Genomic DNA, 23,358 nt, shown 5'->3' with positions numbered 1-23,358 from the left:
TGAGGCCTTATCAGCACAGAGTAGAGAGGAAGAATTACTTCTTGTGTCTTCCTTGCAACACTCCTGAAAATATATCCCAGAATGATGTTCACTTTTTTGGCAAGACTCAGAGTTAGCTTGTGATCCACTATCACTCCCAGATCCCTTTCCGCAGTACTCCTTCCTAGGCAGTCATTTCCCATTTTGTATGTGTGCCACTGATTGTTCCTTCCTAAGTGGAGTACTCTCCATGTGTCCTTATTGAATTTCATCATATTTACTTCAGACCATTTCTCCAGTTTGTCCAGATCTTATTGAATTTTAACCTTATCTTCCAAAGCACTTGCAATCCCTCCCAGTTTGGTATCCTCCGCAAACTTTATAAGTCTGCTCTCTATGCCATTATCTGAATCATTGATGAAAATATTGAACAGAACTGGACCCAGTACTGATCCCTGTGGGACCCCACTCGATATGCCCTTCCAATCTATATCACTCCGAATTACCTTGTAGCATGGCCGTAGGCACAACCAACTGCTGGTTCCACTATACCTATGTGGCATTGCAACTAAAACCTAGGATTTTTTAGTTCCAGTATCACAGATCTCTACTAGTTGAGGTACAGGACAGTCTTTCTGAGGTGATGCTAGAAGTGGGGTCTTTATTCTTCTTTGGTGGCTTCAGTTGGCCATTAGGGGGTAACCGTCACACATTGACCACAAGATGTCAACCAGGGTATGATCCTCTATGTACTATCGCACAACAGTTGTATATAACATACCTACAGACTACTCCAGACTGTAATCAAATGTCACATTGAAAGTAATTTCCCCACACCAGAGCAGCCCTTTGGAAATAGGCTTTGGTGCTGCTCCAGACGTGACTGACTGACTGTGTGTGTGTATGTATGTGTGTGAGAGAGTGAGAGATGGTGTGGGTGGGGGGAGTGTTGGACTTTGAAGACTAATCTTGTCCAGAGGATTTGATACCTATGATAACTCCCAGGCTGGGAGGGTGCTGCTCTGTGTTGCTTCCTTTATTGTGAAAAAGAAGAGCAAAAGTGATTCTCACCATAGTGCTGCAGTGTCAGGGAAGATACTAAGTGGATGACCCCGTAAACACCACTCGTTTATTCCTCTCAGCCTCCTAAACATCAAAGGAAAGATTTTCAGACTCTTCACTGGGCCTTTGATTTTTCCCCACAAAATTGTGGGCACAAAGAATGCACTTGTCCCCTCAATCCCTGCAATTTAGACTGTCAAAAGTAGTGTTTGCAGACACAGTCAGGTAAGTAGACATGAAAAAGGCTTCATTTGTGCTTACAAATAACTGTAGGCGCAGTAACAAAGACGAGTGTTTGAAAATCTGATTCCTGTAATGGAGACTTCGAAGCTTGTAACAAAGGATGGAAATTCATAGCAGTCACTTTGTCACCCATACGTGCTATTGTAGTTAAACCACTAAAAATGAACATCAAGCTGTAATTTCCTTAACTCAATAAGTATATTCAACCTGCCTACTCAGCTCTGAGTATTGTAGTTTTCATATTCTACCACCACCCACCAGGGCTCACTGGCAGGGTGTGACAGGGTGGCTGGCCCCATAGGTTAGGGAGCCTGGGGCTAAGTCTACCCTGATTACTGGATAAGCCACACCTGAGAGGAATCCGCCATTCCTATATGAAAGGAGCAGGAAGTAGCAGTGAAGGAGGAAAGCCCAGGAGATTGCAGCAATGTCTGTAAACACTGCAGGGAGCAAAGTGGCTCCTGCAGGGCCCTGAGTCAATGGGGGAAAAAAAGCTGAAGAAGCAGGAGAGAGTGGGAGAAAGCTCCTGAGGCAGTGAGGCCTGGGGGAGAGTCTGTCTGAACAGGAAAGAGACTGTAAAGACCAAGTGGGACGAAGACTGTGAGTTTGTGTTTTGGATGTATCAGGAGAGCAACACTGGTCTTGAGGCCTAGAAGGCCAGTTTGTATCTGAGGGCTAACTAAATGGGCCCCTTTATGGGAACTGTTTGAACCACCTTTGAAGTGTAAGTTCTTAGAGGGCCCTGGGGAGGGAAAAACAAAGGCAGGATGCTGTAGAGTGACCTCTGGCCACAAGGGAGTGCTTGGGAGGTGGCTGCCCATGTTACACAGGGTTTGAACCGAGGGCCTCCATCAGCGCAACACAGAGCTGTCCCACTTGAGCCAACAGAGTAATTCTGTTTGGTGGCGGTAATAGTAAGTTATCTCCTATGTGAAATAACCCCTAAAAGGGGATGCAAAACACACTTCATAAGTATAATGTAACAAAACAAAAATCCACAATAGTGAACAGAAACAATAAATGCATATCGGACCCAAATAATGTTGCTTTTCAGGGGTTAGTGGCCCTAAATAATGTATAAATCTAAATATAAAGTTTTATTGTTTGAACACTTAAAACAATATATTTGTGAAACAGTACAATGAGGAGAGTAGCATTTCTGCTATCTCTTCTACTGAGCACTATCAAAAACATTCAGATGTATCAGGCAAGAGTTAAAACACAGTCATGCAGAAGTCTCTAAAGAGAATGCACACGTTTTCTTGGCATAGTATGGGTTGCAATGTAAATATTACTGTTCTAAAGGACATGGCTGAGCCCTGCAACCACAGATGTCCCTCTAATTTCTGCATCCTTGTTCTTTAAATATTTATACAGGTCGTATAAACCATTCCTCCATCAGATGTGAAAATCCTATTAACGGATCTTCCCTTTAAGGGGTGTGTGTGTGTGCGCACGTGCATTTCTTTGGGTGGTCTCCTGTGTTGCTGCGGGATGGGCTCGCTCCAACTTGACAGTGTTCTGCTCTCCAGTGAGCATCTTACCCAGGCCTCACTTTGGAAGCTGCTCCGCTTGTTCCCCTGTTTCATAGGAGCTGGACACTTTCTCCCCACATCTTCCTGCTGCTCTCTTGGAAACTGGACCTGCTCTGCTAGCCAGCAGGATCATCAGGAACTCTTCCCCCGCCAAGGTCTAAGTGTACCTAAAATCAGCGAAGAGTCTAACGTTCCCTCTTGGCTTGGGCCATCATGAAGCCTGATGCTGGCCTCCTCCAGCAACCACTTCTCTTTGTTCCACTGCGGTGCTTTGAGCCCATGGGGGAGGAAGCCCAGCGAGGCTGCTCTCTGCACCACAGGCTGGAAGAGGATCAGGAAGTACTGGGCTGCTGTTGCTCCCTTTTCAGCTTGGAAGGCAATGAACTACAATCCCCTATCCTGGGGTGTGGGGGATGGAACATCAAGTACATGGACATCAAAACACAGACGAAATGGCCATGGGTCTGAGTGCCCAGGGGTATTCCGGGAATGCTTCAGGCTGCACATGGGCTTGGACTCCGTGCCGGTTCACCCTCTTGGGATGTGTGAAGTGTCTGAGCATAGAATATACTCCTAACACTTTGCAGCATTTTTCTTTACAAGTGTTAGGCCCCAGTTCTTATTTTCACTAAGACCCCTAGTACTGGAGCAATGGTAAGGGGTCATATGGAAACAAGAATCAGGCCCATGAATATTAAAGAATTTGCCACAGTCATAAGAAAACAAAAACACTCATGTCATCATAACTCTTGTGCATGATCTTACTTTGAAGGAAAGAGAGTTGGTATTGACACACGTTTTGGGGGGGTGGTATTTTTGTAGACAACTAGATGTGTTGCTATATAAAGCACATTTACTGTGGAGCACAAAGCAACGCAAGCAACAGCCACCTACTGTTTCCTACTGTGACTTTCCTCAGGAGCCAAACTAAGGGGGGATATGCTGGGGGACTGATCATGAAATTTGAAGGTTTTCTTGCTGTAGGTCACTAGTTCCAATACAGCCCAGGAAGGTAGGGAGCAAAATCCATGACATTTCACGGCTGGTTGGTGCCCTATTTGAAATGCCCTGGTGGATCTCAGTCCAGTTCCCAGTGGACATGTGTTCACCACCACACTTGTCATTAAGACCTATATTTAAAAAATTGGCACTGGTGCAACAATATGTACTTACTCTGGTCCAACTTTCTAACCTGGACAATACTTAGCTGGCACTCTTGTTGATTGCCCTAGTGGTGAGGCCAAGGATCAAATAGCCTTTGAGTAGAGCTGGTTGAAAATGTATTTTATTTCTAATGAAAACAAAATATTCAAAATTTTTCTTTCCATACTTTTTTTGTAGAATTTTGAGGGATTTTTGTGGAAAAAATGAAGATTTGGGGTGTTGAAAATTGAATTATTTGTGTTTCAGTTTTTTGATGAAAATCTGAAGAGACCCCCCCCTCCCCCAAGCAAAACTACATTTTCTCAGGAAAATTTGTGTAGTCAAAAATCCTTTTTTCATGAGGACAAAAAGATTCGATAACAAATTTTGACCAGCTCTGTTACTGAGACCAAACTTACTCCTGCCCTGAATGGGCGAGAGGTGGGGTAATGCGGAGGAAACTTGCATTGCAGCAGCCTGTACTGTAGCTGTTCGGTTGCTAAACGTGGGACTTCAGTCTGACGGTGGGTCAGTCTGGCATCTGTCACCAGTGCGACATTCTGAACATAATGGAAATATCCCAACATGTATGTACAATAGAAAGGGCCTCCTTGCATGTGAGTGTGGATTCACATGGATCTGAATGTTCTCAGTTGCTTTTTTTTTTTTGTGGGGGGGCAGTTGTCACATTCATCCTGCTGTGATTTGACCTTCAAATCACAAGGTTCTAAACCCAGACAGAACCTCCATTGTGAAGTTCAATGGGAGTTTTGCCTGAGTAACGAGTGAGTAGCGACTCTAGGCTTTGACTTATTTGTAGCTCTCTTGTTCTATTTAGCAGCCTGTGCAGGAGGTAGAGTGAACATGTAGCCTTGTTGTGAAAAGCAATAGTTCGGCCTAGCAAGTGCATTATCTAAGCAGGAGGTGAAGGGCACCACAATTCCCTGCTGGAGTACATGTTATCTGGGTGTGCTAGCTTCAGGAGATTCTGTCTTTCCCCACCCGCAGCTCCATTCAGCAAAGGGCCTCCTAGAATCCCTTCAAATGTACACTTGCTTTTGTTAACAGAGCTGTCCCACAGCATGAATGAGAGAGAATGACTTTATCTTTTGTTTGAGTAGAGCAACCTGGCTGTGGCTGTGTTAACATGTGGAGAGCAGCCAGCGCTTACCTGCTATCTTCCGGCAAAAAAAGCTGATTTGCTTTTTTTGTTTGCAGATGCTTGCCTGGATCTAGTGGTTGGCAATCTTTCAGAGGGAAACAAGTGTGAAGCAAGTTGTGCGGGGGGACAAAGCTCTCACGCAAGTAATTTTTTACACTTGGGTAGGGCATCTATGCCAGGAGGTATTTTTTCCAGGCACAGCTGCATGAGTTTTGCTACTCCAGTGGGGGGGAAAAACCTAAGGTAGACAAGCCCTGAGTCTTCTCAAATTTCACTATTGTAATAACAGAAATACCTACTGTCTAGTCTCCCTAGTTAATTTCCTGTCCCAGGTTTAAAGTGACAAGATCTTTAAGGCACTATCCGTGCTACAGTTTGGGCTTTGTCCAAAAATATTTTCCAAGAACTAGTCTTGAAAACATTTGTTGGTAAGTGTTGTCAGCTACTGCAGAATGGGGAATTTCCCTTCCCTGACACCCCCCCCCCGCCCATAATAGTTGAAAACTATTCTTGAGTCGTGGTATTGAATGCTAGCCATTGGGCTCACCCATTTATATTGCAGCTTCTGGCTTTCTTTCCCCTATGTTTTTTTTTTTTTTTTTTTATAATTTTGATCTTTTATCCTGCTCTGTGGTGGACACTTAACCTGGTATCTCTTTCCCTACAGCGATTGATTTGTGTACTTAAAGTGATAGCTGTAAGAAGGCATACAGTTGTGTAAGCCGTTAGGTGCACAGTTATGTCTGACGTTATAAAGGTAAAGGATATAAACAGGGAGATATTAACAATCCATTGTTACACTGGCATTTGATATTATACAATAAATCAATTTTTAAACAATTAGGTGTTCTGAGCTGTGCAGTTAGTGCTATTAATACTTCAGACCCAGATTTTCAAATTGTGCATGTGAAAAATCTATGTGCATAATCATGTAATTTGTAGTACAATCATGGTAACTGCATATGTAAATTTAAAGCTCACATATCAGAGTAACTTTTGTGCATAATGTCCACATACGTTTAGCAAGAGAGCTGATCTGTGTGAAAGTGTCCCCTCTAATTTCGCGTACTCCCTTATTTTCAGCTGTTCACAGTGCATTTACAATTTACATTTCATTGAAAACACCGCTGTTTGGAGAGTCTGGCTCTGCACGGCGTCCATGCAGCTCATCTTTCCTTTTCATTCTGCTATTTAACAATGACTAGGAAAATTAAACTGCTTTGCTGTCCCTCGTCCCCAGTTCAGAACCCAAGACAGATGCAGAGGATGAACTCCACCTTACGCTACTGCTCAGAAGATGCCGTCACAAATGCTGTTTTCCGTTGTCTTTCTCTTGGGGCCTGGAGAACAATCTCTTCTCAGAGATTGAGTTTAAAGGGACACAGTCACAACAGTGACTTTAGGGGTGATGAACTGACAGACTTAGATTGAAGTCCTCTGTCCACAGAACAGAAACAACACCAGTGCAAGCCTCCTGACATGCCCCAACACTGACCCGCAGAAACCACCTCTCTAGGAGAAAGCAGGAGTTCAGATTTCAAGAACCATTCAGGAGAGTGAATTTGTGTGGGGGGGTGGAGGGTGAGAAAACCTGGATTTGTGCTGGAAATGGCCCACCTGATGATCACTTTAGATAAGCTATTACCAGCAGGACAGTGGGGTGGGAGGAGGTATTGGTTCATATTCTCTGTGTATATATAAAGTCTGCTGCAGTTTCCACGATATGCATCTGATGAAGTGAGCTGTAGCTCACGAAAGCTTATGCTCTAATAAATTGGTTAGTCTCTAAGGTGCCACAAGTACTCCTTTTCTTTTTGCGAATACAGACTAACACGGCTGTTACTCTGAATTCAATCCTTGAGCTTTCTGCTAAGGGTACCACAACATGGGCCAATTGTTGTGGTTTTGTGCAGTAGGAATTGGTCTGAGACAAACATTCCATGTCACGTGGGCAGCTGTCAGATGGCACCAACTTTTGGTTACTTTCAAAAAAGGCTGGATGTAAACTAGCAATGAAGAAAGATTTTAATAGTTGATTATCAATCCCCCAAGCCATCCAGTTCTCCAGCGATCATATTCTTTACAAATTCTCACCTGTTACTTATTACCCTCTTGATGATTTAAAACTGAATTTTAAATCATTCTGGCTCACCATTTATGCAGTTTGCTTCTCTTTATATTGCTTGAACAGTGATTTTAATGGAGTTATACTGATTTATACCTGCTGAGGATTTGGCTCAATGAGTGTTTGTGCATTCCTGCATAATTTAGAAATGGCAGAAACTGACTCACTGAAATTTCCTAAGTGGCTAGCTCTGATTTAGGCTTATGCTCCAGGGCACTTGGCAAAACAAGGGCCAGATTCTGATACCCTTACTCATAGCAAGTAGTATCATATTCTCCAATTAGTGCTATTGAAATCAATAAGGTTACTCGAGTAATTACTTGGTGTGATTGAGAGGATCAGAATCTGGTCTTAAATAAACACTCTTAAATAATGGAACTGTAATTTTTTGGATTTCCATTTGTATAGGACAAAATTTAGTTACAATATTATCTGAGATAATGGAATTGAGTAAATACAGATAATAATTATGAGAGACTGTAGAACGGATGTTTCTACATCCGTTTTGCACTTCTGTTTCACCATGGGTGTTCAAAATGGTAGCTGTGTCAATTTTTTTTACTATGTCAGGATGGTACTACACAGTGAAATCACAGAGTAGTGTTTACTCTTTTCTTCTATTTAAACAGCAAAAAGCCAGGAAAATAAATACAACTTATGTTATTGTAACAGTGATGAACTGGGAAAATGTCTGTACAATTTCTTCTTAATGTTCTGCGGTGCTTGGTTTCCCTGGTTCAGCTGTGTATGGCTGAATGCACAGAGTTAAATCAAAGGAGGCTGTAAAGGGGCTCTTAGGGGACCCAGCAGGAAACGTAAAACAATTACAAGAATAAGACAACCTCTCAAGTACCCAGCTTCAAGATCCATCCAAGCTATGGTGTTTTACTTTTCCCAAACCTAGGATCAAAAGAGATCCTAGCTCTGCTCGAGATCACATGCTAAAAACAGCAGCCTGGAGGCAGCAACATGGTTGGTAGCTCAGGATAGCTACCTGCCTGACAAACTTGCCCGACCCTTTGGATCCATACTCAGACGGCTATTCTTAGCTGTGTTGTGATAATCGGGCCTATCCATTTACTCTAATTGTGAACTCAATGAATAAAGTGAATGAAAGTTCATGAAATGTTATAGGTTATTGTGACAACAAATCTTGATAGGGGAAATGTGCAAAAAGGAAGACAGACTGAATTAGTCCAAATAAAGGTCCACTGATGTAACTCAGGGACTGTGTGAAAATCATGCCTGGTAAACAAGAAAAGTGTGCGACTGACTGACTGGAAATTAATGAACCAAAATTGGTGTGTTGGAAATTAGCCCTAACTGGTGGACAAAACGATGAGGGCATGGGTTATTCCACCCATCACTCCCTTTTGGGGTCCTCAAAAATAAACTTTAGGGGGAAAAACTGGCTTCCATAATGTTGGCTGACTAAAAGACAAGAGAGAGGGAAGGAGTGAGTTTCACCATCCTGCTGCCAACTCCATGATCTCCTGGGATCCTAGAATCCAGCGTGACCGCACTGTGCCTTTTTTGTCCTAATCCTGAGAGACATCCTGCCAGACTGGGCCAAAGAGATCCAGGGATCCAAATGACACTGGCTTCAGCTAAATTCCGAATAGCGAAGACCGCTGTGAGGCGGTCTCTTCCCCCTTTCCTCCCTTATTTTCTATTTCTTCTCTTGCGTAGCTCTCTCCTTTTTCCTTTTGCCTAATTAGTGTCTGGCTTAGTTGGCCAAGACTTCAGATTTTGCAGCACAGCTATAAGCATGTGACCAGAAAGGCAGCTACATGCACTGCCCTACAAAGCCTGATGCTGGTACAAGTTTGCTAGGTCTGGGAGTGGTTGATTAGACCGTGTGCTCTGCCTGTGTTTTTCCAGCAGTAAGGTTGCAAATGGCAGTCAACACCAGAGACAGAAGCTGCACTTTCTATCTTTGCTGTTTTTATTCTTTCCCTTTTGTGTGTGTTTATCTTTTGTCTTGTCCTCTAGGAAATTGGATTGGACTCTCGGACTGCAACAACGATCGCTCCAGCCCATCTCCACTAACTTCTCCATTCCCCCAAAGGATGGTTATTACCATCTTTAATACCATTTAAAAGACTGTCAAACAAGGGGGGTGCTTTTAAAAAAAACACAACTCTCCAGCTAAAGGGAAATGGAACAAGTAAAGTAAAAAGTTAAAGTAAAAGCCTTATTTAATACTTAACATTCCAAATGCTTTAACTGTTTTTCCTTTTTTAACCTTTTATAAAAAGTTAAGAAGATTATTAAAACTGTCTGCTATGATACTGAGGTCTCTGTATACCAAATCCCAAGCCTTGTTTAAAACTGTTTTAATGTTGGACAGTTTCAGGGTCTTGTTAACACCTTTGACTCTTTGGGCGCGTTTATTCCATCGATCTTAATACAACAGCTCCCACCCGTGCTGCCATGGCCACACAGCTTTTTTTACTGCATCAGCTTGAGCAAAGTTAGTGCATGTTTGTCTGTCTCAGGCTGGGAAGCAGGCTCCCAGCTGCTGTGTAGAGATATCCTCCGAGACAGAAGAAAAATGCTGTAAACAGTATCAGCTTCTCCCAACTCAGAGATGGGGAATAAGCCAGACTCACCTGAACTACCGATAGAGAGACCAAGTGCGGGCAAGGGAGTATGCCTGTAGGTCTCTTTAGTTTAAATCCACTTCTCTAAGCACAACATGCCTTACGGGCACAATACATCCTGCTTGGTTTTGAAGAAGCTGTTTCTGACTCATTCCAAATGTGTGCTGTCTCAAGCTCCCAGAGAAATCCTGGCAGGCTCTAGCCCAATTGGACCCCGTGAATTAGTCACAATTGGTATCCAGAGGGGTGTAACTCAGAGACCCAGTCGGAAAGTGGTTGGATCAGGAAATTCCACCCCATAAAGAAGTGGAGGCATGGGCCTGCCCCATGAAAGGGGTGCACATGGGGGACTGGTGGAGGGCAGTTTGGCAGGAACTGAGAGAGTAATATATATAAGGGTTGCAGTTTACAAGTGAAGGTTTTCTTTGTAATAGAGTATTCTGTTCTATTTGTGACAGTGTAATGTTATTTGTATTTGCTTTAATATACAACTGGCCAAATTCTGCTCTCAGAGGCAACTCCAGTGATTTCAATTTGAGTTGCATAGATGTTTCTGAGGGCAAAATTGGATCTTGCATAAGCAACACAGGTGACTTATGGTTGCAAAGAGAACCTTAACTTTTGTATTTCCTGACTTATGAGTGTTTAATATTACACTAATGTTTTATTAATATAAGTTTTTAAAAATCTAGTAAATGTATCATGTTGCAAAGCACTTTTGCTCTGGTTCCCAGAGGGCTATGGAGGATGCTGTATTGTGGTTTGAAGACTTTTTAATTTAAAACTGTTATGTTATTGAAAGCATATTAAGGTCTCATCTTGCAGTCCCCATGCAGACAAAATTCTGTTGGATCTCACTGGGGAATTTTGTCTGTTTCAGGATGGCAGGATTGGGTTATTTGTTACACTGCCTCTGAAAATGATTTTGACTTCTGTTAATGTGAACAGGGGTCATCGCAACAGTTAGTGAAAAAGAGGAAGAAATATATTGCCGAGCTTGTGTTTTTACTCCGGAACCAGAGGCTGGGTTTGGAAATCCAAAAGTGTAAATAGAAGCTACCAACAAAAGAGGTTGCTTTAGAAATCTCATTCAGTTAGTTTGAGGAATAATCCGTATAATGATCCATTATTTTTTTTTTTTTTAAATATTGGCTGGCAAAGCCTCAGAATGGTGTGAGGAGTGAACTGCAGTAGACGCCATTAGAGCTACATAAGGTAGATAAATAGAATCATAGGGGTGTATGACTGGAATGGACCTGGAAAGGGCATCTAATAGAGCCTCTTGCGCTGAGGTAGGACAAAGTAAACCTAGACCATCCCTGGCAGGTATTTGTCTAACTTGTTCTTAAAACCAAAAAGGATGTAGATTTCATGTGCTTGACTATCCTTGTAGTTAGAAAGCTTTTCCTAATATCTAACCTAAATAGCCTAGTGTTAGTTCTAGAAGAAGGTCAGACCACAGAGAAGGAGGTTGGAGGTAGCATTGAGATTGATTTGAGGGAAGGAAGTGTCATTGCTAATACAGTGTAAGTATGATATTCTGACTGACTCAGGCACCTCAGTCACTTTTGAAAATGCAGTGTAGTTGTAGCTGTGTTGGTCCCAGCATATTGGAGAGACAAGGTGGGTGAGGTAATATATTTTATTGGATCAACTTCTGTTGGTGAGAGAGAGCTTGTGTCTCTCACCGTCAGAAGCTGGTCCAGTAAAAGGTATTACTTCACCCACCTTGTGACTTCTGAAAATGGGATGAAGAATGAACTGCAATAGAAGCCATTAAGGCTACATAAGGTAGATCAATAGAATCATAGGGGTGTATGGCTGGAATGGACCTTGAAAGGGCATCTAGTCCAGCTTCCTGTGCTGAGGTAGGACCAAGTAAACCTAGACCATTCCTAGCAGATACTGATATTTCCTATCGCATTAAACAGGGTCACACTGAGACATCTTGACAAAGCAGCATGGGGAAAAGGCATGGTTACTGCCTGTACTGTACCTGTTCCATGGATATTTCATCTCTGAGTCTATCAATCTGGCACCATATACCAGCTGTAGGTTAAAAAGAGAAACAGAAAGATAAGGCATGAGAGAGAGCAAGTTGGGGAGAATCTGTCACTTCTGAATTAATCTGAGTTGCATCAAAGAGATATTTCTTTCCATCTTTTTCCATACCAAGGGGGTGTGATATGGATTTGTGGTTCTGATACTGCATAATCGATTCTTTCCTCTCCGCTGTGCTTTGTCAAGGATGGCTTTGTTCATTTGCAGTCTTAGTTCATTCTTTCCTTCCTATTTTGCTTGTCTCTCTCGATTCTTATCTGGATGTTAAAAACATTTTTGTAGATTCAGGGAGATTGTGCCTGCTTTTGGAAAGAAGTGAGTGACACAACAAGATGATGATGATGATAAAATAGCCATTTGCAATGCATTTGTTCACTCCAGTAAAATTAAAATGCTGTCTGGAATAGACACCGTGTTCTCTAGCCGCTTGAGGAACTTGAGGTTGGGCTTTCAAAAGCATCTAAAGGGCAGATTTTTAAAGGCACCTAAATGCCTTTAAAAATCTGCCTTGAGTGACTTGGGAGTACAAGTCCCATTGAAAATCAGTGGAGACTGAAAGTCCAATGGACACGTGGTCCTAAGCTTTGGTGCTTTTGAAAATCCTACTGTTAAGACTGAGATTCCATGTGAAACTCTGTGTTCAGATTCACAGGGCCCACAGTAGATTAACTAACCATGTTACTCAAATGTCTCAGAAAGAATACTGTGACTGAAAGAGAACAGCCTGTTTTATGGCAGGGTATACTGTTTTAACCCAATTGTTAACAAATAGAAGGTCTACTATCATATAATGCAATGAGTAGCAAAATACAGTAGGTGGGCCTGGGATGTGATGCATCTCATTCTTCCACCTGGTTATCTTTCCTGGTTAGTTTAGGGGGTCGTCAATTTTTACTTTATACACAACTTGAAAGTAGGCAGACAGACACACATCTATCTATCGGAATGTCACTGGGTACTTGAATTTTGCTATTGTATATGAGTTCATTAGTGTAGCTCTTTCCGGCTCTGGTATTTTCAAGCCTTTCAGCAGAACATTACCATGTTTTTGTTTTTGTGTTGTTTTTTTTCTCTAAATTTTGGTGTATATTTAGTGGTAGTGAAGAGTGGCACGCTGATGGCCCTGGAGCGTGGAGTCATCTATGCACAGCCTGGGTACATCATGGCAGTAATAGTAGTGACAGCTGTGTCCCGCACTCCCCTGCCAACGTGTCTACACCCTGACTTGGAGGCACCTCTTCTCGGAGAGAGAGAATGTCAATCTCAGTGGCCCACTCAGGGGCTTTCTGCTGCAATTCCCAACCAGGGTGCCAATTGCAGTAGTAGTAGTTTGGTCATGTGAACACCTCACCTAGTTTGCTGGCCTCAGTCCCACTTACTGATTTCGTATATCGGCTACTCAACAGCATTAAGTAGTGCTAATTGTGTCCCCACCAATCCCCTGAGCCACTTCATCCCGTTTAAGTAACAGGAGGAGGGGGGAAAGGAGAGGCGAAGTGGGTAACTTCTTTATTCCTTACACCACCCTGATCCAACACCAGTTTATTTTGTTATAAATTCATCTGACACGGACCTCCATTGACCTATTGGGAGACTTGTAACTAGGTACTTGGTCCCTAAATTAAACAAATGGTTGGTCAAGAATTGGGTTAATATAAATAATTTCCCTCTTGGTTATTTGTTTATCAGTTTTTCTGTCTGTTCAGCATCTGACTTTCAAAGATAGCTTTGCTCTTTGTAATTTACATTTAAAGAGTTTCTACCACTGGTGAATACCCTTTTTCTAAGTGGTGGAGAGACAATCCATGTATTTCTACTACAACTCCTCAGCAGTGAGGTATTAAAATGTGTATATGAGAACATCACCTCTTGTTTGCCTCTGTCTCATGCTTCCCTCATTTCTGTTTTGTTCCTTTCAGATACTTGGCGTTTTCAGAAGACTGTTGCATCTACACAGTGGAAGTCAAATTTTGTGTATGGCGTGGTTAAGGTTGCAGCCTCTCACCTCAGCCTTCCTCCACTTTGGGCTGGTTACCTTTGTGCTGTTTTTGCATGGTTTGCAGGTGGACGCTGGCATAACGGGAGAGTCTCTGAGTACAGGACAAAACAGCTCGTGCTCAGGATCTTCTGATTGCAAGGAGGGTGTTATTTTGCCAATATGGTACCCAGAAAATCCATCCCTTGGGGACAAAATTGCCAGGGTTATTGTTTATTTTGTGGCACTTATCTACATGTTCCTCGGAGTCTCCATCATTGCAGATCGTTTCATGGCATCAATAGAGGTCATTACATCACAAGAAAAAGAGATTACAATCAAGAAACCAAATGGGGAGACCACCACGACTACCATTCGGGTTTGGAATGAAACTGTTTCCAACCTGACCCTGATGGCTCTAGGTTCTTCTGCTCCTGAGATTCTTCTGTCATTGATAGAGGTATGTGGCCATGGATTCATAGCCGGAGACCTGGGGCCCTCTACCATTGTTGGCAGTGCGGCTTTCAACATGTTTATCATCATAGCCATCTGCGTCTATGTGATCCCAGATGGGGAAACCAGAAAGATAAAACACCTGAGGGTGTTCTTTGTCACATCTGCATGGAGCATCTTTGCTTATATCTGGTTGTACATGATCCTTGCTGTCTTCTCTCCAGGTGTGGTGCAGGTCTGGGAAGGCTTGCTCACTCTGTTCTTCTTCCCTCTTTGTGTCCTCCTGGCTTGGGTGGCAGATAGAAGGCTGTTCTTCTATAAGTACATGCACAAAAAATATCGTACTGACAAGAACAGAGGCATTATCATTGAGACAGAAGGTGAACACCCTAAGGGAATAGAAATGGATGGCAAGATGATGAACTCCCACTTTCTGGATGGAAATTTAGTAACTATGGATGGGAAAGAGGTGGATGAATCTCGCAAAGAGATGATCCGGATCCTCAAGGATCTGAAGCAAAAGCACCCCGAAAAGGACTTGGACCAGCTGGTAGAGATGGCCAACTACTATGCCTTATCTCACCAGCAAAAAAGCAGAGCCTTTTACCGCATCCAAGCCACCAGAATGATGACTGGAGCAGGCAACATTCTGAAAAAGCATGCGGCCGAGCAAGCCAAGAAAAGCACCAGCTTGCACGAGGTGCAGGCAGATGAACCTGAGGAATTCATCTCCAAAGTTTATTTTGATCCTTGCTCCTACCAATGTCTTGAGAACTGTGGCGCTGTCCTCCTGACGGTGGTGCGGAAAGGGGGTGACATGTCCAAGACCCTCTATGTGGACTACAAAACGGAGGATGGCTCTGCCAATGCAGGTGCTGACTACGAGTTCACAGAGGGAACTGTGGTCTTAAAGTCAGGGGAGACCCAGAAGGAGTTCTCTGTGGGGATCATCGATGATGACATCTTTGAGGAAGACGAGCATTTCTTTGTGCGGCTTAGTAACCTCCGTGTGGTTGAGACTGAGGAACCTGCTGAGCTCAACAATTTGCCATACCCAAAGGCCATACTGACTTCTCCTTGTGTGGCCACAGTGACTATCTTGGATGATGACCACGCGGGCATCTTCACATTTGAGTGTGATGTGATGCATGTCAGTGAGAGCATTGGCGTGATGGAAGTCAAAGTCCTTAGGACATCAGGTGCTCGAGGTACGGTCATAGTCCCATTTAGGACAGTAGAAGGGACAGCAAAAGGAGGCGGAGAGGATTTTGAAGATGCTTATGGGGAGCTGGAGTTCAAGAATGATGAAACGGTGTAAGTACCCCTTAATTTCTTTTATCTGTCCTAGTTACTGTGGTTAACTCCAAGTTTGACTCCATCACAGGTGAATGCAGACAACAGATAATGGATTACTTTCTCCAGCTATCCTTCAGTTTCCTTACTTACCTCTTCCAGGCAAGAACCCTACAGCAGGATCTAAAAGGGTAATACCTCTTGTCCCTCTCCTCCCAGGACTTACAAAATGGGGCTTGGAAATCTCATCAGTGAGAAGACCTATAATCCTCAGAATCGTCGACTCAAACCAGTGAGTGGGACGTGGAGACTGTACTTAGACATTTTCACAATCCTTTAATTTTGAGGATAGCAGGTATGATTGTGAGTAGAAGACAAAAGACATGTTGAGGCCCAATCTTTCAGACTTTAGTTAAACAAATAGTCCCATTTACTCACTGCCAACATAAATGGCCAGATTTTCAATAGTCGCTAAATAGGGTGGGATTTTCAAAAAGGCTCAACACTGGCCAAACTCTGCTCCTGTTGACTTCAGTGGGAGCAGAGAGAGAGAAAGCAGCTATGAGCACTTTTGAAAATTCTACCCAGAACACTGAGAACAATGAGAATTGTTGGGAGCTCTGAGCTTTTTTGAAAATCTGGGTCTCGGTGATGTGAGTAATAGCTGCAGGATCAGGCCCTTGGTCGCAAAACTGAACCTCTGTTGTATAGCTATTTCTTCCCTTAATCCCCTCTCCCTATCTTTTTTCTTTCTTACCTCAGCAGACAGCACATTAAGGGTTGAATTTCCCCATGCAATAGAAGTGTTATGAGTAAAGACAGAGGGGAGAGGAAAAAAATCCTTTTCATAGTTTTTAATAGACTCTTGAATATGCTAATTTGGGATATTAAAAGTCTTTCTGTAGGTTTGGCTTTCAATCAAAGCAGCCACCTCGAGGTACATATGAGCCACTGTCCTAACAAGGGCTCTTCCCCTCCCTCGAACTGCGTACATACATGGTCTGCCTGTGCCGCTTGTACAACCAGGGGTTCAGCTACCACCCGAATCTCACAAGATCGGTAGCAAAGCACACCCTCTTGCTGGCTTGTGTAATAAGCAGTAATTCCCGTCTGTGTACCCTTGCAGCCTCTGCCTAGAGCTGTTTGAGCCAGGCAGTACTCTACCCACAGGTCTTTCTTTAAATGGATCTTAGCCTAGGCATTAGGGGGTGGGCTAAATTTTCAGCTTTTGAGTAGTCTTCTGTGTGATCATCTCCGAGTAAGCTATTCTTCCCTTTGAATTTATTTACTGGTGGTTTTCCCCCTTAAAAAGACTGCAGTAGTCTACAGTAATGATCCAAAACGCTGCAACTCAGCGCTTCCCTACAGCTCCATGACCTAGTGTTTTCATACAAAACAAGCACTCCTCCAGCCCGGGGAGGGAAAGGATTGCGTGGCCTCTAATGGTGTGAACCAGTCCTGTTAATTCAGCTCTTTCATTATGAACAAATGTAACTGATGCGAGAATAGTGAGTAATAAAGACCAGAGACGTAATAATGCTTTAACTACCTTCCATTAACATTCGTGGAAGATGAGGAAAAATCGCTTAGTAGAGGGAGCTGGTGTATGGACATGATGCTAACATTCCCTAATGCTGAGTGCTTGGGTGCCTCTTGTTAAAACCCAATCACTTGAGAAATCAAAGGAAGAATTGTACTGACTTGCAACTGGCAGCAGAGAAAGGAAATTACTGTACCAAGTAGTCTTATACAATACACATGTAGATGCTGGTACACTGAGCTACAGAGCAGGGATGCCTGAATCCTGACATCTTCCCATGGTCTGTGCCTACCTGTCATGGTTTTTTTTTTTTTTTTTTAATCCAGTTGCTGTCCACAACCCTGGTATTTGATTGCACTTGCATGTTCTTCCTTGATAGATGAACAGAAGTTGCTGGTTGGCTGAGATCACCAACAGTAAAAGTAGGCTTGGAAGGATTAGATTGGTGGTGGTAAATGTCAATTTCTTGACATGTTATGTTGACAATTTGGATTTCAATGGTTAGCAAGCTTTACCTTTTTTTTAATCTCAATGTCTATTGTCATTAAATAGTCTGACCGCCCCCGCCCCCCATAATTTCCTGCAACTGTGGAAAATTTACATTGATAACAATAGAAAAAATATGCCTCAACATGAGATGTCAAAATTATGAAAATAGACACATTGAATTGTGCCAAGCCTGAATAAAAGATTGAAGGTGATCAGCTTTGTCCTCAACTTGCTGCTCCAGGGAGAAGGTGACCATGGGTCACGGTGCCAAACTCTGCTACTAGAACTGGTCCTCAGGCTGCACTCTCTGGACAAAGTAGACCAAGGTCTCATCTACTCAGTTAAAATTGTTGTGCTGGGGGACGCACCTACAACATGATTTAATTCTAATTGTGTGGGGCACAACAATGTTTTAAATAGGTTCTCCAACATGGTAGATGTTACTGGGGCAGTTGGAGCCTAACAGGTGGGATTATTGACAAAACTAATTTAAACACTGTAATATTCCAACCAGCCCCTCCTCTATTACTGAAGCTTTTTTAATTTATGAAGTAGGGGAGCATTTTAAGGTCCTGTTCATGCTACCACTAAACTGCTTTAAGTTAAACTGTGTTCAGCAGCACCGTGTTTGAATCTGTTCTCCAAGATGGAGTCAAATGCACTAACTCTTCTCTCTGACACAGTCAGATCACAGTTCTGGTTTTGGAATATAGGTAGAACACACTCAAACGACACTAGGTTCCCATCTGTGCTTTAAAATGGAATTGTGTTGGGGGACAAATATATTGTAACTGAGTCACCTTACCCTTCAGAACTGATACTAGCTAGTCATGGGTGAACTTCAAAACGTCTGAAGTTTGAGTTTGAACAAGCACCTGTAATTCCAGATCTTTATTCAGACATTAGACAAATCCTGATCTGGTGTAAGCCACTGAAATCAGTGGAGCTGCACTTGCTTACACCATGGCTGCATTTAGCCCTCCAAGCCTCTTGGAACTTTTGTGAGGGAAGACTTTGTAGTGAGATTCCTGTTTCCTACTGGCCAGGAAGTGCAGTGAGCACAGCTTTTTGCTGCCATTCTGCAGGAGGCTCAGAGACTCCTTTGGAAATAGCAAGTGCAAAGACATGAGGGGTTGTGTTTTTCCTGAAGGGGAAAAAATAATTTTGGGCATATGTTCGGGGTAGAAAGCAGCCAATATGGAGAATTCAGATCCATGTTTGAGTTTTTGCAAAGATCAGCGTTGCTCAGATCCCAGGTTTTGGTATTGGCTCATCTCTAGTTTAGGGAGGTATGTGATTATTTTATCTGAAACACTTCACTCATCCTAAATGTTAAAGTGCAGTGGAGGTGGGGTGATGTGTTTATCACCACAATGTTGTATGAAAACACTGGGTCAATAAACTATCTTTCTTCACACAGTATGGATTTGTTACCTGATTCCCCACCTTCTCCCACCACCCTTTCATTCTCTTTGTGGTACCATTGTTAAAGGGGTCTTTTGCTCATAGGAGGGAAGAGCGATAATACACACATGCCTCATTTCTGCAAACACTTAAGGTATATCTACACTGCAATAAAACACCCATGGCTGGCCCATGTCAGCTGACTCAGGCTCACAGGGCTTGGTCTGTGGGGCTGTTAAATTGCAGGCTTGAGCCCAAGCTCTGGGACCCTGTAAGCCCAAAAGTCTACACTGCAATATTAATATTATAGCCTGAGTCCCCTGAGCCTGAGTCAGTTGACACAGGCAAGACAAGGGTGTTTTGTTGCAGTGTAGACATACCTATAAGCATGTGCTTAACTTGACTATCATGAGTAGTCCCATTAGGACTATGCAAGGTAGTCAAGTTAAGCATGTAAGTATTTGTGGAAGTGGGGCTAAAGAGATTTCCAGGCTCTCTGACTATGTAGATTGATGTAACTTACATGCTAAGGAGCTGGAGGAGGGTGAGAGCTTCAATTTACGTCCTCTTCTGGCTCTTGGTGGGTAAGTTACTTATTTAGACTCCATTATATGTTGGCAGTGTGGATGTAAGCAGCTCTAAGGGAGTTTAACTGCGTGTAAAAGTGTCTACATTTAATGTGAGGGGCTCCAAATTCCACATCACCTCTGTATTGCATAACACTGTTTTCTACCAAATTTCTAGAACCAAGGGCTGGAGATGATTTCCCCAAATGTTTTCTCTTGTCCCACTCTTTTTGAGGGAATTTCACTTCAATTAAAAAAGATAAAATAAACCATCTGTTTAAAAAAAAAAAAAAGTGGATGTCCCCAGGGAATGCGGGATTAAAAATAGCTGAGCTGATGCATAAAATAAAAGTGTGAGAGGGAGATGGATCCTGCCACAGGGTCTTGCTTATTGCTTCTGTGATTCTCTCAAGGCTGGTATGGTCAAAGTTTCCTTGCCTGTATATTGGGTGGGAGCGGGGAGCAAGCTGACTTCTCTTAAGGTGTGAAACCTCAATAATGCTGCTGTTATTATCCAGTCCTCTTTTTGTGTGTGTGTGTGTGTGTGTGTGTGTGTGTGTAACGCTGCACTTTACTATCTAATGAGAAAGGTGAGTACTCACACAAGCTTCAGACTCGTGGTGTTATAACATTTAAAATGATACATTTGTTACTTCCAAATGCCAACTTCCAACACAGACACTTCTGATTGTGTCTTGCCATTTTACATTTTAAACAGCTGAAATGAGAATGGTCATCTCTAGTCTAGTGATGCTAAGACTGAGGCTCGTGAGCTGCAAGTGGCTCTTTAATGTCTCCCCTGCAGCTCTTTGCAGCACATAATATTAAAACGTGATTTAATGATTAACCAATCCCGATGCTTTTATTATGTAGTTAACCAATTGTAGTGGATAAAATAATAATACTTGGTCAGTTCATTTTGCTGTGGGAATTATATAATATAGTAAATGAAACAATGAATTAACACTACTTTGGCTCTTGGGCTATGTTGATCACTAATTTGGCTTCTGAACCACTGAGGTCTGAGTGTCATTGCTCTAGTCTGTTAAAAGGATACTGTCAAATAGATTAGGCCCAACACTTATGTTTTATAAAAGGTTTTAAAAAACAAACAAAAGCCCTAAGAATCAGTGGTGCAAAGCAATTTGTGTTTTTAAAAATAGTATTCGTAGCACAGGGAAGGAATCTGTATAATACAATTCCAGGATTGTCACTCTGAAGCCTAGAATGTCTGAGTCAGTATGGAGTAAAGGAAACTGCTACAAGCATGGATGAGAGCTTTTTGTTCAGCAGATCACTAGGTGCAATCATCACTGGGATTTGTAGTCTGTTACTGTCCAACTCTAAGTTTTCAGCATTTTGAATTTATGACTTACACCCTATGCGATGTACAGGAAGGCAGGTATCTATGCCATGCCAGGAGTCCTAGACAATTATGATATCAGAAGCAGCTCAGCCAATCACTGCCCTTACTCTATGACTAATATTTATGCAACAGTTTCCTTTGTTGTGAGAGGGAGACTGCATGGATAGTGGATTACTTGGCCTAACTGCCACCTGCGCAAATAAACACAAATCTCCCAGGCCTCCTCCCAGACACACATCTCCTAGCATAACCCCACCGACACGAATCAAGACAACCACCCACATGATAATCCAACCAGCACACACAATAACCCCAAAGACAGCACACACCCTTCATTTGCCACTGACGCAAATCCACACAACTCTCTCAGCACCGCACAAATCCACACAACCAGCACACACAACAACCCCAAGTATCACTCAGACGTTTGGCTTTTTTTATAAATATGACTTTATGAATTACACCCATGTGACAGCACAGGCTTTCAGTTACTAGTAATACCTTAATTTATAATTATATTGACTGTGTATCCCAGTGTTATAATTATATTGACTGTGTTCTCAGTGGTGGCAGATGACAGAACAAGGAGTAATGGTCTCAAGTTGCAGAGGGGGAGGTCTAGGTTGGATATTAGGAAACACTATTTCACTAGGGGTGGTGGTGAAGCACTGGAATGGCTTACCTAGGGAGATGGTGGAATCTCCATCCTTAGAGGGTTTTAAGGCCCGGCTTGACAAAGCCCTGGCTGGGATGATTTAGTTGGGGATTGGTCCTGCTTTGAGCAGGGGGTTGGACTAGATGACTTCCTGAGGTCTCCTCCAACCCTAATATTCTATGATTCTATGATTTGCCTTTGGGTCAGTTTGGAATGATACATCTGCTATTAGAAGCCAGTTTGGATGCTATTTGGAAGTCTAAGGGCCAAATTATACTTTGTGTTCCTTGCTGCAATATCAAGGATTTTAACCTAGAATTAGGGCAATAGATATATTTGGTTGCTTGCCCTTGTCACTGGTATCTGCAATGTTTTTGGGATCCACAGTGGTGCATGGTTGGAGATTGATTTTTGTTGGGGACAGGGAGGAGTGTGTCTCCCCTGTCCAGCAGCGTAGCTTTTTTGCCACAATTCCAAAGTTTTGTAAGCAATGTTCTATGAATCAGAAAGGGTATTAGGTGTCAGTAGAAGCTGTAATGTTGAACTGGTAGCAAATGGCTTGCTAACCCTCTCGGCAAAACAAGCAGCACTGAGATTTTGGATGAAATGTGTGTGGTAACATGTGGCCACTTCTGTGGGTGGTTTTTATGCAAAGCTTGCAATAAAGGCATAAGTAGTGACGAGGCTGAAAGGATCTGCCTCCTCCTGTTCCTCCATTAATGAAAACATTTCTGGAGACAAACATATTAAGACTGAGCTCTTGGAAATGTTTATTGCCTGTGGCCTAAATAACGCTGCCCTTCAATATTTTTGGAGACGCATTTTTTTGAAGCATTGAATAAGTATAGTTACTAAGGAGCTGGGGTCATTTGTAAGGTACATGTGACCCATCTCATCCATTTCTCCCCAGAGATTTTTGAGTATGAGTTGCACTGCCACCCAGCTTCTGTGTGTGGCTGCCCTGCTGAATCACTACACGTGTGGTATGTAAGCTCTGTGGTGCAGGGACTGCCTTCTTGTGGTGTGTGCATCTAGCACTATGTGGCTGGGTAGCACTAAGTGCTGCCACAATACAAATAAATTCCCCTTTATTTGGGCTTTGAAAATCATCTCCTTGCCAGTTAAAGCAATTACACAGAATACGGGGGCAATTCAGAAGACGGGGCCCAGGGTGGGAAGTGGAAGGAAGTGACTGGTTAATAGCTGTTTGGAAAAGACCATTGTGAAGCTTTATGTAGCCACTTGTGCTTCTTTTCTAAACTTCCCTGTTGCTGGAAACCGTGCCTTTTTCAGTTTGATGGACAAGCCAGATGAGAATGTTTGATGATCTGGAGATTCAGCAGTTGTCTAGTTGGGAGGCTCTTCCTCCTCCATAACTCAAGACCATGATGAGCCAGTTCAGACTTGATGGGCTTCTTCCCGCCCATTAGATCACTGGTTGTGGGTAGCGGTCATTGCCTCCAGTTTTACAACAGTCATTACTGTCGTTTGGGGTTTTATGCTCCCTGTTTTAATTTTAATCACATGAATTGGGAGGGATAGCTCAGTGGTTTGAGCATTGGCCTGCTAAACCCAGGGTTGTCAGTTCAATCCTTGAGGGGGCCATTTAGGGATCTGGGGCAAAAATTGGGGATTGGCCCTGCTTTGAGCAGGGGGTTGGACTAGATGATCTCCTGAGGTCCCTTCCAACCCTGATATTCTATG

At 42.9% G+C, this 23,358-nt stretch overlaps 1 protein-coding gene across 4 annotated transcripts in view; it reads left to right on the top strand.

Annotated features, from left to right (window-relative positions):
- Positions 1-23,358, top strand: part of SLC8A3 (solute carrier family 8 member A3) — a 196,676-nt gene that overhangs the window by 36,402 nt on the left and 136,916 nt on the right. For 3 of the 4 annotated variants that reach the window (XM_073348493.1, XM_073348492.1, XM_073348491.1), the window contains exon 2: positions 13,833-15,655. The exons of the other annotated variant lie outside the window; for it this stretch is intronic. In XM_073348493.1, the coding sequence (XP_073204594.1) occupies positions 13,890-15,655 (1,766 nt within the window). In that variant the 5' untranslated portion in view covers positions 13,833-13,889. The remainder of the gene's footprint in view (positions 1-13,832; positions 15,656-23,358) is intronic. 4 annotated transcript variants of the gene reach the window in all.

This window comes from Lepidochelys kempii, chromosome 6 (genome assembly GCF_965140265.1).
Source record: "Lepidochelys kempii isolate rLepKem1 chromosome 6, rLepKem1.hap2, whole genome shotgun sequence".
NCBI lineage: Eukaryota > Metazoa > Chordata > Testudines > Cheloniidae > Lepidochelys > Lepidochelys kempii.
The sequence above is the reverse complement of the archived record's forward strand: the minus strand, read 5'-3'. Positions and strand labels throughout refer to the sequence as shown.